The sequence below is a fragment of the Jaculus jaculus genome, chromosome 9 (assembly GCF_020740685.1).
Source record: "Jaculus jaculus isolate mJacJac1 chromosome 9, mJacJac1.mat.Y.cur, whole genome shotgun sequence".
NCBI classification, from domain to species: Eukaryota; Metazoa; Chordata; class Mammalia; order Rodentia; family Dipodidae; genus Jaculus; species Jaculus jaculus.
The window spans coordinates 83,746,693-83,760,233 of record NC_059110.1 but is presented as its reverse complement, the minus strand read 5'-3'; the positions used below and the strand labels follow the sequence as shown (position 1 = coordinate 83,760,233).

At 42.6% G+C, this 13,541-nt stretch overlaps 2 protein-coding genes across 2 annotated transcripts in view; one reads left to right on the top strand and one right to left on the bottom strand.

The window, feature by feature from the left end:
* Vps53 (VPS53 subunit of GARP complex) overlaps window positions 1-13,541 on the top strand; it is a 192,304-nt gene that overhangs the window by 56,090 nt on the left and 122,673 nt on the right. Inside the window, exons 6-7 of the mRNA XM_045158762.1 lie at window positions 2,473-2,588; window positions 4,153-4,272. Coding sequence (XP_045014697.1) covers window positions 2,473-2,588; window positions 4,153-4,272 — 236 coding nt within the window. The remainder of the gene's footprint in view (window positions 1-2,472; window positions 2,589-4,152; window positions 4,273-13,541) is intronic.
* Window positions 6,840-7,449, bottom strand: LOC101599989 (transcription initiation factor IIA subunit 2-like). The gene has a single exon (XM_045158763.1). It carries the CDS (start codon window positions 7,380-7,382, stop codon window positions 7,053-7,055), a length of 330 nt encoding a protein of 109 aa, XP_045014698.1. The 5' UTR covers window positions 7,383-7,449; the 3' UTR covers window positions 6,840-7,052.

Below are 13,541 nucleotides of genomic sequence, written 5' to 3'. Positions count from 1 at the left end.
TTTGGATAAAAACCTAGGTTGTGGGCTGGAGAGATGATTTAGAGGTTAAGACATTTGCCTGTAAAGCCAGAGGATCCTGGTTCGACTCCCCAGGACTCATGTAAGCCAGATGCACAAGGGGGAGCATGCATCTAGAGTTTGTCTGCAGTGGCTGGAGGCCCTGGTGTGCCCATTCTCTCCCTCTGCCTCTTTCTCTCTCTCAAATAAATAAAAGTTAAAAACAAACAAACAAAAAGAAATAGTAGTGTCTACCTCCCAGGGCTTTTTATTTGTTTGTTTGTTTTTCGAGATAGGGTCTCACTATAGCCCTGGCTGACCTGGAACTCATTCTGTAGTCCCAGGCTAGCCTCAACTCATATTGAAGCTCAACCTACTTCTGCCTCCTGAGTGTTGGAATGAAAGGTGCATGCCGCCATGCCCGGCCCTGCCAGGATTTCTTTTATTTGAATGTATGAAGAGCACTGAGCAGAGTACTTAAGGATCTGGATCTGTGGTCCTTCCTCAGGGTGCCGTCTACTCGCCACCAAGTAGGGGGTCACTGAAGTGTGACCAATACTGGCTTGAGTTGATTGTACTCAGATCTCTTTGACTCACCAGCAACCTTAGGATTCTGATCTGTGGTTCTGGACTGTGCTTCTTCTTCAAGCTAGTGGAACCCAGTGATAGGGGAGAGATCTCTTAGTTTTCAAAGCATGATGCTGGTTCTTTTATACTAGTGGTCTTAGTTAGCTCTCCTGACAACTGAAACTAAGGAACTTGCCCCAAGATCCAGAGTTGCTAAGTGGTGGAATTAAGTTCATTCCTAAGTCTATCTGATTCCAAATCCACCATATCATGTTTTATCCTCTGTTGGATGCTCTTAAGTGTCCATTGAAGAAAAATCATTACCATAATTATTTTGTAGAGTAACCTGAACCCCCTTTGCATACCCTACTATTAAATATTTCAGAAATAACAAGTAGTTCAGCTTGTTTAAAACAGCATAGGACATGTGTTGGAAGGTCCTGGGTATGAAGAGACCAGTCAGCTCTGGTGCAGAGCAGTGAGGCTCTGAATGAGGAGTAGAAAGAAAGGATAGATCAGAGGAAGTATATTCAGGATGCAATGGTTGGTGAGTGCAGAGTTGAGAAGAGGCATGGATGACTTATAACTGTAAACATAGTGGTTAAAACCTTTGAACTAGCCAGGTGTGGTGGCACACACCGTTAATCCAAGCACTCAGGAGGCAGAGGTAAGAGCATCACCATGAGTTCAGGGCCACCCTGAGGCTACATAATTAATTCCAAGTAAGCGTGAGCTACAGCGAGACCCTACCTCGAAAGACCAAAAAAATAAAAAAATAAAAAATAAACCTTTGAGCTTAGAGAGCCAGATATGGTGGCACACCCCTATACTCTCAGCCCTGGCAAGGCTAAATGGGAGAACCTGGAGTTCAAGGCTAACCTTGGCTGAATAGATCCCCGAGATTAGGGCTAAAGAAGAGGTACAAGGACTTTTTTCTTTTGTAGGTAAAAAGATGATGATGATTTCAGTATTGGAAGTGAGTGACCAAATTATAGAATGAAACAACTATTCCTGATGTTAGGTCGCTTCTGGTGTTCCCCCCACCCAACATTTTGGAATAACACAGATTGCCTTCTTGTTCTACAAAAGACTGCCCCTCTCTTAATGCCATGGAAATTATATTTTAATCTTCTTTGAGGTTTGAGGGAGCCTTGTCTTTGCTAGAGCCTAGGTGATAAGCTGTGGTTCCATTAGTAAAGGTCATCTCAATACAGTGAGCTGACTGACTCTCCCATGCTGTGCTAAGCTAGCGGCTCCACGACAGCATGGACTCTTACGAAAGAGGAGATGTACTTGACCTGACTTCTGTTTGCCCAGTACGGCATGACTAGCTAGTCATTCTACTGACAATAAAAATAAAGTTAATATCTTTCTTTAATTGAGGACTCTGTGACCCTGGTTATGAAGTCTGAAGAAATGTCAGGATTTTTTTTTCCCTGAAATGTCAGTTTTTTTGAGACTTGTTTTGTTATGTAACATAGGCTGGTCTCAAACTTGTTGTGTAGCCCAGGCTAGCTGTGTACTTGCAATTGTTCTGCCTTAGTCTCCCAAGTGCTGGGAATGTAGGCATATGCCACCACACCTGCCCCAATTAAATGTAAAGAGGCTGAGCTGGTGTCATGGTGCATGCCTATACTCCTAACACTTAGGAAGTGGAGGCAGGAGGATCACATCTTCAAGTCCAGTTTAATCTACATAGTAAGTTACAGGACAGCCAGAACAACATTGTGAATCCTTATCTCAAAAAGCAATCAATCAATCACATTGAAGGGACTGATTGGAAATCATTTGATTTTTGTATTAATGAGTCTATATATATTTTTTCTAAGCGCTAACTGAACTTGCTGAACTTGGCTTATATCTTTCTTGCCCCTTCCCCTTTCTCTCCTGTTGTTTTTCAATATTTAGGTAAAGGAAATCACCCGCGACATTAAGCAGTTAGATCATGCTAAGCGCCACCTGACCACCTCAATCACAACGCTGAACCACCTGCACATGCTGGCGGGTGGCGTCGATTCCCTGGAGTAAGCTGTGGGGACATTCTCAGTGGGCCCAGGAAAGCCTCATCCTGCCCAGCTTGGGGAAAATTGGCTGCACGTGTTCAGTCATTTTTACTTTATGCCCTCTGGTGTTCACAACTTAATAAACGTCTGGGATGTAGCTTAGTGGTAGGGTACCTGCCTGGGCCCACGGTTCCTCAGCATTGCAAAAACAAACCAAAACACCTTAATGGAAAAATGAGGTGCTGGCTATCTGAAGGTGACCCAGAAAGCTCATGAAAAGAACTCCCAAAGCCAGGCCATTTACACATGGTAATTAAGTCTGATAAGGTGACTCAGGCAGAGAACCACTGTGAAGCCTTCACTGTGGCAAGTTTTGTGCTTCAATTAGGCAGAGTTGCATTTCACCAACGAGACCATTTGGGACAAATCTTGTATTGAGTCCCCTGTTTTTTGTACACTGTGTTTTTCAAGATAGTAGCTTAGAAGTAGTATTAAAAGAAGTTGCTGGCTGTTTACCACAGAGCAGCAATCCAGAGCTCCTTCCTGAGTGTTCCGGTTCCTTTCTGTGGTGGTCTTCCGGCTGAGGATTGCCCCTACCCCACATTCAGTGTAATGTCACATGTGGACAGATAAAGTATCTTCATAGAAGCATAGATATAACAGGAGTGAAGGAATGCACAGAAGGAAAGAGGAAGAGGAGGAGGCCAGACTTCTTCTGAGGCCCCACTGGGTGTAGCCTGGACAGCAGAGGAGCCCTGGTCCATTCTGCTGGAGTGATTGGCCAAGATAGAAGGCTAGTGAGGCTGCAGGCGCAGTCTCCCCTCATTTCTACAGGCATTCTGTAGTAGCAGGTAGAAATGGCAGTGGAACACCTTGGCTTGAACTCGAGCCTATCTTTTCAAATGCCTTGTAAGGGAAGTCATAAATTATACATTTAATGTGGAAGCCCAACCCGAGTGAAAAATTTAGACCTAATAGTTTGCACTTCCTTGCTGTGTTCAGCTCTTGATTTTATCAGCCTCATTTATTTAAGCCTTATTACCCTTAGCAGTAGGGGAAGTAGACATCTCTGACGCAGAGCTGCTTATCATTGGCTTAAAAAAACTACAGATTTGAGTTAACTTTTAATTGCATACAAATGTCCCTTTTTGTATTCCAGAAAAATGCTTTGGCTTATGTTTATGCTATAATCCTGTTCTTTGTCAAAAGTGTGCTAACCATGTAATAATGAATGCAATCCATAGTCTGCCCAGATTCTCCTCCCCTGCCCAGTGAGCATCCAGCAGTCATATGTTCTTTTTACTGCCATGTCAGATAATTTACACTTCTACAACTTAGTTCAACCTACTTGCCATTAGTTAAATGCATGTTTGACCCTCTGCTTTACTGAATGATGTCACTTGAGAATTTGAGCCAAATCCTTTTTTTGTTGTTTCTTCCCCAGCACAGTACCATACATAATCAGTGTTTGTAAATGTTTGTTAAATCTAGTTGCTATCTGTTTTAAAACTGCAGTAGATTGTCCAACATCTGTATCTTTGTCTTTAGTGGTTTTCTTGACTTCTCAACTTCTCTTTTCTTCCAGAGCCATGACCAGGCGCAGACAGTATGGAGAAGTTGCTAATTTGCTTCAGGGTGTAATGAATGTTCTGGAACACTTCCACAAGTACATGGGAATCCCACAGATCCGGCAACTTTCTGAAAGGTAAAGTGTTGCTGGAGAAAATGATCTTCCCGTGAGAAAAGATGGCACTTCTACACTGAGCTAAGTGGGTTCAGTGCCCAGCCTTACTGTAGGAAGGGCCTCAAACACTATCTGACTTCACCCTGGTACCTGCCTTTTACTCTGTCTTCAGAAGCTACCCACGCCTGCTACTGTGCAGCAGTTGTACATATGTGTGACTCTCCACCGACTACATGTGTGAAGGAAACTACCCTAGTTATCTACTTGTAACAAACCACTGTAAAACTTACTGGCCTAAAACACTTGGTTTGCTTATGAAACTTGGCCTGGCTCAATGGGAACAACTTGTCATTTTCTTCCACTCTCTTTCCCTCTCTCCATCCTTTTTTTCTCCTTCCCTTCCTCCCTCCCTCCCTTTCTTATTTCTTTCTCTCCATCATCATACATAACATCATGTTGATGGACCCAGTATTATGCAGGTCTTCTGCAGGTAATGACATTGCTATGAGGTCATGAATGCACCAGATACTTTGTGTCTGGAAGACAACTGTTCTTTTTCTTCTATGACAATTACTCAGATTTCTTATTTCTGGAAGGCAGCTATGCTCACCACTATACCACCAACGCAGATTTCTTACTTCTTTATGTTTTTTTGTATGTGTATGTGTACACTACGTGTGTGGTATGGTACGTGTGATGTGTGGTGTATGTGTACAGATGTGTGCATCCCAAGCACTTGTGATGAACATCCGGTGGTATTCTCTTTCTTCTCATCTACATATTTCTTTGAGATGGGGTCTCTCTTGACCTGAAGCTGCTATTGGTCAGCAAGCCCCAGTGATTCTCTGGTTTCTACCCCTAATAAATTGGGATTACAGACATGTGTGGCCATGCCCAGCTTTTTATATGGGTTCTGGGGGGAGTTGAACTTGGTGGTCTCTGGCCCCAGATGCCCCCATGCTTAAGCAGCAAGTACTCTTAACTTTTGGGCTATCTCCCCAGCTATATTTTTGGATGGGAGGGAGGCATTGTCTTACTCTAGCTCAGGTTGACTTGGAACTCACTTTGTAGCTCAGGCTGGCCTTGAATTCATGACAAACCTCCTTCTTCAGCCTGTGGAGTGCTAGGATTAAAGGTATGAGCCACCACACTAGGCTTTCTTTATTTTTTAACTTAAAAAATTTATGGTTACTTGCCAGGCATGATAGTATATGCCTTTAATCCTAGTACTCAAGAGGCTGAGGTAGGAGAATTGTAGTGAATTTGAGGCCAGCCTGGGCAATGTGAGACCCTGCCACAAAACAAACAAACAAAAGTTGTGGTTAATTTTTGGTGGCCCTAGAGGATTGAAATCACAACCCTGTACACTCAACACATATGATTTATCACTAACCAAATCTCCTGCCACATTTTTTTTCAAGGTAGGGTTTCACTCATTCTAGGCTGACCTGGAATTCACTCTGTATTCTCAGGGTGGCCTTGAACTCACGGTGATCCTCCTACCTCTGCCTCCTGAGTGCTAGGATGAAAGGCATGCATCACCATACCTGGTTCCTGCCACATTTTTACCACTTTTTAAAAAAAGATTTTATTTTCATTTATTTATTTGAGACATGGGGAGGAGAGAGAGTGAGAGAATGGGCATGCCAGGGCCTCTAGCCACTGTAAATGAACTCCAGATACATGTGCCACATGTGCATCTGTCTTATGTGGGACCTGGAGAATTGAACCTAAGTTCTTAGGCTTCATAGGCATGTGCCTTAACCACTAAGCCATCTCTCCAGTCCTTTACCACTTTTAAATGTACATTTTAGTGGTAGTAATTACATTAATATTGTACAATCACTATTATTCCTAGAGCTTTCCATCATTCTAAACATTCTCTATTAAATAGTAACTCCCCATCACTATTTCTTCCCAGCTCCTGGTAAACTTCATTTCTACTTTCTGTCTTCATGAATTTGCCTATTCTTGCTACCTCATATAAGTAAAATTCAAGAATACTTGTTCTAGGGGCTGGGGATTTAGCTCAGTGGATGAGCGCTTGCAAGGCCCTGGGTTTGGTCCTCAGCACCAAAACCCCCCAAAAAAACAACAACAAAAAAGAATACTTGTTCTCTTATGTCTGGCTTATTTCACTTAGTATAATATGTTCAAAATTCATCCACATTCCAACATGTCAGAAGTTCATTCCTTTTTAAGGCTGACCTTGTTTGTCCACTCACCTGGTGATGAACATAATGGGTTGCTTCAGGACAGGCAAATCTGTTGTTTGGCATTTGTTGTTGCTAATAACCTGAAGTTAGGCCTGTCCTTATTCCTTTTTTTTTTTTTTCAAAATTTTTTATTTTTATTTATTTATTTATTTGAGAGAACGTGTGCGAGAGAGAATGAATGGGCGCTCCAGGGCCTCCAGCCACTGTAGATGAACTCCAGACACATGTGCCACCTTATTTATCTGGCTTACATGGGTCCTGGGGAATCAAACCTGCATTCTTTGGCTTTGCAGGCAAGAGTCTTAATCGGTGAGCCATCCCTCCAGGCCTGTACCTTCTTCCTTTATTTATTTATTTATTTGCATTTTCAAAGGGTTTATTAAAGAATGTTCTTGAAAGCTAATTTGCTCGTGCTGTCTGCATAGTAAAGGTGATGGGAGAGAGCAGGGTCCCAGGCCTCGTTCCTCTGCAGTTCTTCGTGGCAGAGCAGCATGGTCGTTCTTGCAATGTGAGAACAAATTAAAAAGAGTGTCTTCCCATGACGAGGCGTAACAACAGGAGACGGAGTGAAAAGCCGTCTTCCTTTCATTCTGTGGTGTTGGAGCCTGTATTTTTACCGTCACAGGCTACAATTTTCACTTTATCCACCTTAATAAGTTCCGTCACTTCTCTGAATTCAACATCATTCAATACAAAAGTCCATACATTATCACAGAATCTGCATGTATTTAGAGAGCCCCTGAAGTTGACTCTGCTCCTGACCCTCTGGGCCAGCGCTGAGTTTATAGCCTTATCAAACTGAAGCAGAACTTGAAGGGCAAGTTGAGGGGTGATCTGTTGAGACTGTATGAGCTCATCTAGGCTCTCCTGAAGGCTGTTCCCCAAAGTGGTATTTCTGTACAACTGATATGCCATGGCTTATGAGGAAGAAATTGCTTTTTTCAGGCTTGCATTGATGTCCTGGGGGAGGCGTTTCCTGCCGCGGGGCGCTCACGAGGGCGCCCCGAGGGAGGTGCCTACCCCGGCAGGCGCTCGGCCGCCGCCACCGAAACCACAGCTCTGGGCCCGTGACCCGGAAGCGCTCGTGGCGCCCCCTTCTCCCTTTATAAGAGGACTTACTGCTTGTGCTTTTGATCTGGGACTTAGGGGACTGGGCAGATTTGGGAGATTCACAGGATGTGTCTTCTTTTCATTTGTGTCCTCTCCTCATTGCGCCTATAATCTAGACTTGTGAGTTTCTTACATTCTAAAACATTGTTCTCTTTTACTGCCGCCTTTGAGTAGTCTTTGTGATTTCTCTGCTTTCTCTGTAAAATTCTTGTTACATGAAAAGTAGAACTTCTAAGTTGGCCTCCATTTTCTTTTTTTTCCCCCATACTTTTCTTCTCTTTGTACTTTGGGACAGTTTTCTGAAAGAATGCTTCAACTTCATCTTCCTGTTTTAATTTATTCTTTTTTTGTTTGCTTGTGTGAATGTGTGTTTGTAATGTGGTGTGACTGTATGTGGTATGATGTGATGTATGCATATATATGTGCCCCTGTGGCACCCCATGCGTTCATTTGCAGTGCTGGGACACGCTTGCCCGGGGTGGCCAGAGCAGAATGTCAGGTGTCCTGTTCCATTGCTCTTCTGTCCATTCTTCTTTGAGCCTGAGTCTCTTATTAATAGCAGAGCTTGCTGCTTTTTGTGATCCAGGGTGATTCCCTATCTCTGTTCCCCTTTTCGGGACTGGAGTTACTGGCAAAAGTAGCCATTTCCAGCTATTTATATGGGTTCTGGAGATTGGAACTTGGGCAGTTTCAGGCTTCCTTGGAATCTTATACTTGCTCAGGAACCACACTTAACCACTGAGCCATCTTTCCTACCCTTAATTTATTCTTCATTTGTGTCTATTCTGCTCTTTGGCCTAGCTGTTGGACTTTTTAAGTTCAACAATCCAATTTTTAATTGCCCAAATGTCTAGCTGATTCTTTCTTTAGGGGCAAAATATCCTCTTAAATCTTGCAGAGAATATGTCATATGCTTCTGAAGGGTCTAGTTTGCCTGTTTGTGCCTCCTTGGAAGGTTTTCAGTTTGTTGAGCATGGTGAGCATATGGGCACTCTTTAATGCTAGTGTTTGGTGATTCTTAGCTGAAAGTTCATTTTTATCTGGGACTTTCCCTGTTAATCTGATCAGAGGTGTTCTTTACCTCTACCTGCTACTGAGGAGAGGTAGAATGGGCCATTTAGCTAAGTGTGCCATTCAGCTCTTCCAAAGTGACTTGAGCCAGGCAGAGAAGAACTGCCAGATGGTGTGCCAGGGGTTGATCTGACCAAGGAGGTCCTCTGAGCTTCTTGGATTGCTTCTCTCTGGGCATTGCTGAGATTCTCAGACTCATTGGTCCATACCCAGTGACTGAGTGAGCATTCAAGGTAAGGATGCAGGCATGGTTCCTGGCTTAGCCATTGCTGTGGGCGGGCCCCAGTCTTTTCATGCTAGACTCTAGTGACCAGAGGTTGCTCCAGAATCCCCCTTCTGCATTTGGTATTTACCACTTCATGTCTTCATGACCCAGCTGCCAGTTTTTATGTGAATCTGAACTCCGGTTCTCATACTTTCATAGAAAGTGTTTTATCCACTGAGCATCTTCCTAGCCCCTCTTTCAGTTTTGAGAACTTTTAGGCACTGATTTCCTTCTTTAGTCTTATTCTATAGGAAATCTTCCAAGTGTCTTGTCTACCACTTATTTTTCTACCTGGTTTTAGACTTTTATTTCAATGTTTTCATAATTTCTAAGAATCTGAGGCAGGAAGAAGAGGTTGCAACATGTGCTAAGTATGCTATTAACTGTTAAGGAATGTCAGAATAGAGCTTGGCAGAGTGCTTGGGAAATCACCACCCTTCCCCTCATCCTTCTTAACCTCTTTGTCACTTTGGATGGCTGGCTGCCATGTCAGACTGGGAATGTGGAAGCCAAGCAAGTCCATGAACAAGACTGAATGAGTTGCAGGAAAAGAAGGACTCATGGATGGAGAGGTTAGGCCTGCTGTCAGTGAGCAGGGAGGGGCAGGAAGGCAGCCACCTGCCTGAGTCTTGTGCTGACCCGAAGTGATCAACTGGTCACATTCATACATTCTTAACTTTGTCTACCTAACAGACATTTACTGTCTTGTGTATTGTAGACCTTGTGCTAGAACACTAAAGTACAGAGACAATAAATGTACAACTCTTTCCTCAAAGTAGTAGAAAGTTCCAGTATTGCACAAATGCAACAAAACTGGAATATGTTATGCAGGATCACAGAAGAGGAATTGATAGACTAAATCAGGCACTGAGGGTGAGCACCATAGGAGAGTCCATTTCAAAAGAATAAGTAAGATTGAACCACCAAGACAAGAAGTGGTGGGGAGGTGTAGCATGTTATTCTGGTAGTTTGGCTGTATAGATCAATGGGATAAGAGTTTATGTACCTTGTTAATTTATTCTTTTGTTGTATGTTTGGGCAGTGACAGAATTTAAGCAAAGAGGACATGATCTCACTTACATTTTGTAAAACTGTGGTGGATTTTATGTATAACAGATAGAGATGAGAATGTAGTAGTAGACTAGAAAATCGAGAATGTGTTTGGGAATCAGATACCAGTTGATAGTATGGAGGGGCATCACTGAGGGCAGGAATACAACAGAACAGAATTTCATTTGTAAAACACAACATGGGAATTCATAAGAATATCACTTAGTTATGGCAGTGACAATCTTTTTTTTTTTTTTTTTTTCGAGGTAGGGTCTCACTCAGGCCCAGGCTGACCCAGAATTAACTATATAGTCTCAGGGTGGCCTTGAACTCACGGCAATCCTCCTACCTCTGCCTTCCAAGCGCTGGGATTAAAGGCGTGCGCCACCATGCCCAGCTCTTTACCCTTTTTTTTGAAGCAGTGTCTCACTGTAGCCTAGGCTGGTCTCAAACTCACAGCCGTCCTCCTGCCTTAGCCTCCCAAGTGCTGGGATTATAAGCATGTGCCACCATGTCCAGTGATCTTTTTTTAAAAAAAATTAATTATTTTTTATTAGTTATGTACACAGTGTGTATACAGTCATGTTAGTTCCATCATTAGCCTCCTCCCTGTCCTCTCTCCTCCACAGGGACCCTCCTCATTGGGGAATATGGGTTGTGCATTGTGGGGTTAGCCATCAGTTAGGGGCAAGAGGCAGTGTCTCTGTTCATAATGACCCAACATGTGACTCTAACAATCTTCTACCCCACAAATTTCCCTGAGCCATGTTGGGTTTGTTTATTTATTTCCACACACAGACAGATAGAGAGAAGAGACACAAAGAGAGATAGAATGGGCACAGCAAGGCCTCCAGCCACTGCAAAGGAACACCAACCACATGTGCCACCTTGTGCATCTGGCTTACGTGGGTCCTAGGGAATAGAACCTGGGTCCTTTGGTTTTGCAGGCAAGCGCCTTAATCACTAAGCTATCTCTCCAGCCCCTCGTGATCTTTTTTTTTTTAAGTTTTTCGAGGCAGGGTCTCACTCTAGCTCAGGCTGACCTGGAATTCACTATGTAGTCTCAGGGAGGCCTCGAACTCACAGTGATCCTCCTACCTCTGCCTCCTGAGTACCTAGTGATCTTTTTAACAATAGTGTTGGATAAACAGAATATCCACATGCAGAAGATTGAAGTTGGACCCTAACCTAGTACTATACAGAAAAATTAATCCCAAATGGATCCGTGACTTAAATGTAAGACTTACAAGTATAAAAGTTTTAGACGAAAACATGAGGAAAATCTTCAGAACATTGGGTTTGGTAGTCTTTAGCTATAACACCAAATATATAGGCAACAACAACAAAAAAAATCCAAACAAATTGAACATTATGGAAATATGTTTAAAATGTACATCAAAGGGCACTATTGTGCTGGAGAGATGGCTTAGTGGTCACTTGCCTGTGAAGCCAAAGGACCAGGTTCGATTTCCCAGAACCCATGTAAGCTAGATGCACATGTGGCACATGTGTCTGGAAGTCTGGAATTTGTTTGCAGTGGCCACAGGCCCTGGAGTGTTCATTCTATCTCTCTCTCGTAAATAAATAAATAATTAAACATAAAATATATACTTTTTAAGCCGGCTACGGTGGTGCACGCCTTTAAACCCAGCACTTGGGAGGCAGAGGTAGGTGGGTCTCCTTGAGATTGAGGCCACCCTGAGACTACATAGGTAATTCCAGGTCAGCCTGGACCAGCTAGAGACCCTACCTTGAAAAACCAAAAATAAAATAAAAATGTGTGTGTGTGTGTGTGTGTGCGTGCATGTGTATTTATATCTTAAAGGCACTATTAACAAAATAAAAGAGGAATCCATAGAATGGGAGGAAATATTTGTACATCCCATATCCAGGAATTAATGTCCAGGATATTAATCCTAATGCTCAACAATTTGAAAGAAAAATTTAAAAATGAACAAGAAACTTGGTTAGATATTTCTCCAAAGAAGATGTGCAAATGGCTGATGAGCATGTGAAAAGATGTTTGATATCATTAATCATTAGAGAAACACAGAGCAACTACAAGATAGTATTTCACTTCCATTAGGGTGACTACTATGAAAAACAAACAAAAACATCAACTAACAAGTGCTGGTAAGGAAGTGGAAGAACCAGAATCTTTGTGTACTAGTGGAAGGGATGTAAATAGAATCACCATATGCTCAGCAGCTCCCAAAATACTTGAAAGCACTCCTAAGCATATCCAAAAGATATCAACATATCCACATATCCTCACAGAAAATGGCATATTATTTGCATATAACCCATCAATAGCCTCCTTATACAGATTGCACATTCCTAATCTGAAAATTCAGAATCAGAAATGGTCCCATGCAGAACTGTTTTGAGCACTGACTTGGGTCATATGGTTTATTGTTATTTTTATTTTATTTGTTTATTTATTTTTGGTTTTTCTGAGGTGGAGTCTCACTCTAGCTTGGGCTGACCTGGAATTCACTATGTAGTCTCAGGGTGGCCTCGAATTCATGAAGATCCTCCTTACCTCTGTCTACTGGGATTAAAGGTGTGCACCTCCACGCACGGCTCTTATTTTTATTTTTTTGAAGAACTTCCACTCCAAAACAAAAAAGCAAAAAGAAGTGGGTGAGGTAACATTGTAGTTTTGATTTGCATGTCACTGATGATGAAGTGATATTAAGCAGTATTTTTACATATCTTGTTGATTTTGTTATATGTTTCTTTTTAAAAAGGTATGTTAGAGGCTGGAGGGATTGCTTAGCAGTTAAGGCATTTGCCTGCAAAGCCAAAGGACTCAGTTTCAATTCCCTACAATCCATGTTAGCCAGATGCACAAGGGGGTGCACGGGTCTGCAGTTCATTTGCAGTGGCTAAAGGCCCTGGTGTGCCCATTCTCTCTCTCTCTCTGTCAATTATAAATATAAATATAAATATAAATATTTTGGATATTGACTGTTCTCCAGATTCTTTTCCATCTTGTGGCTTGCTTCAACTGTGCAAAAGCATTTAGTTTGATATGGTCCTATTTATTTATTTATTTGTTATTTGTGTTTTTTTTGGGGGGGTGGGCCTGGTTTTTCAAGGTGGTTTTCCAACTCTAGCTCAGGCTGACCTGGAATTTACAATGTAGTCTCAGGGTGGCCTCGAGCTCACAGTAATCCTCCTGTCTTAGATTAGAGGCATGCACCACCACGCCTGTCTGTGTTCTTGATGTGCTGTGCTGTTTGTTTTTTTAACTTTTTTAACTTTTTCTTTTTGAGACAGGATCTTGCTATGTACAAGCCTAGGCTGCCCTCAAACTTGTGATATTCTAGCTTCAGTCTGTGGGATTCCTGGTGTGTACTACCACTAACCTGCTTTTTTGTTTGTTTGGTTGGTTTTGGTTTTTTGAGGTAGGGTCTCACTCTAGTCCAGGCTGATCTGAAATTCACTGTGCAGTCTCAGGATGGCCTAGAGCTCACGGTGATCCTCCTATCTCTGCTTCCTGAGTGCTGGGATGCACCACCATGCCCGACTCACTTCCTGCTTTTAAAAGAAAGCAGTTTGTTAATTTGAAGTAG

Coding starts and splice junctions, on each gene's coding strand:
- LOC101599989 (XM_045158763.1), bottom strand. CDS start 7,382: ATGGCATATCAGTTGTACAGAAATACCACTTTGGGGAACAGCCTTCAG.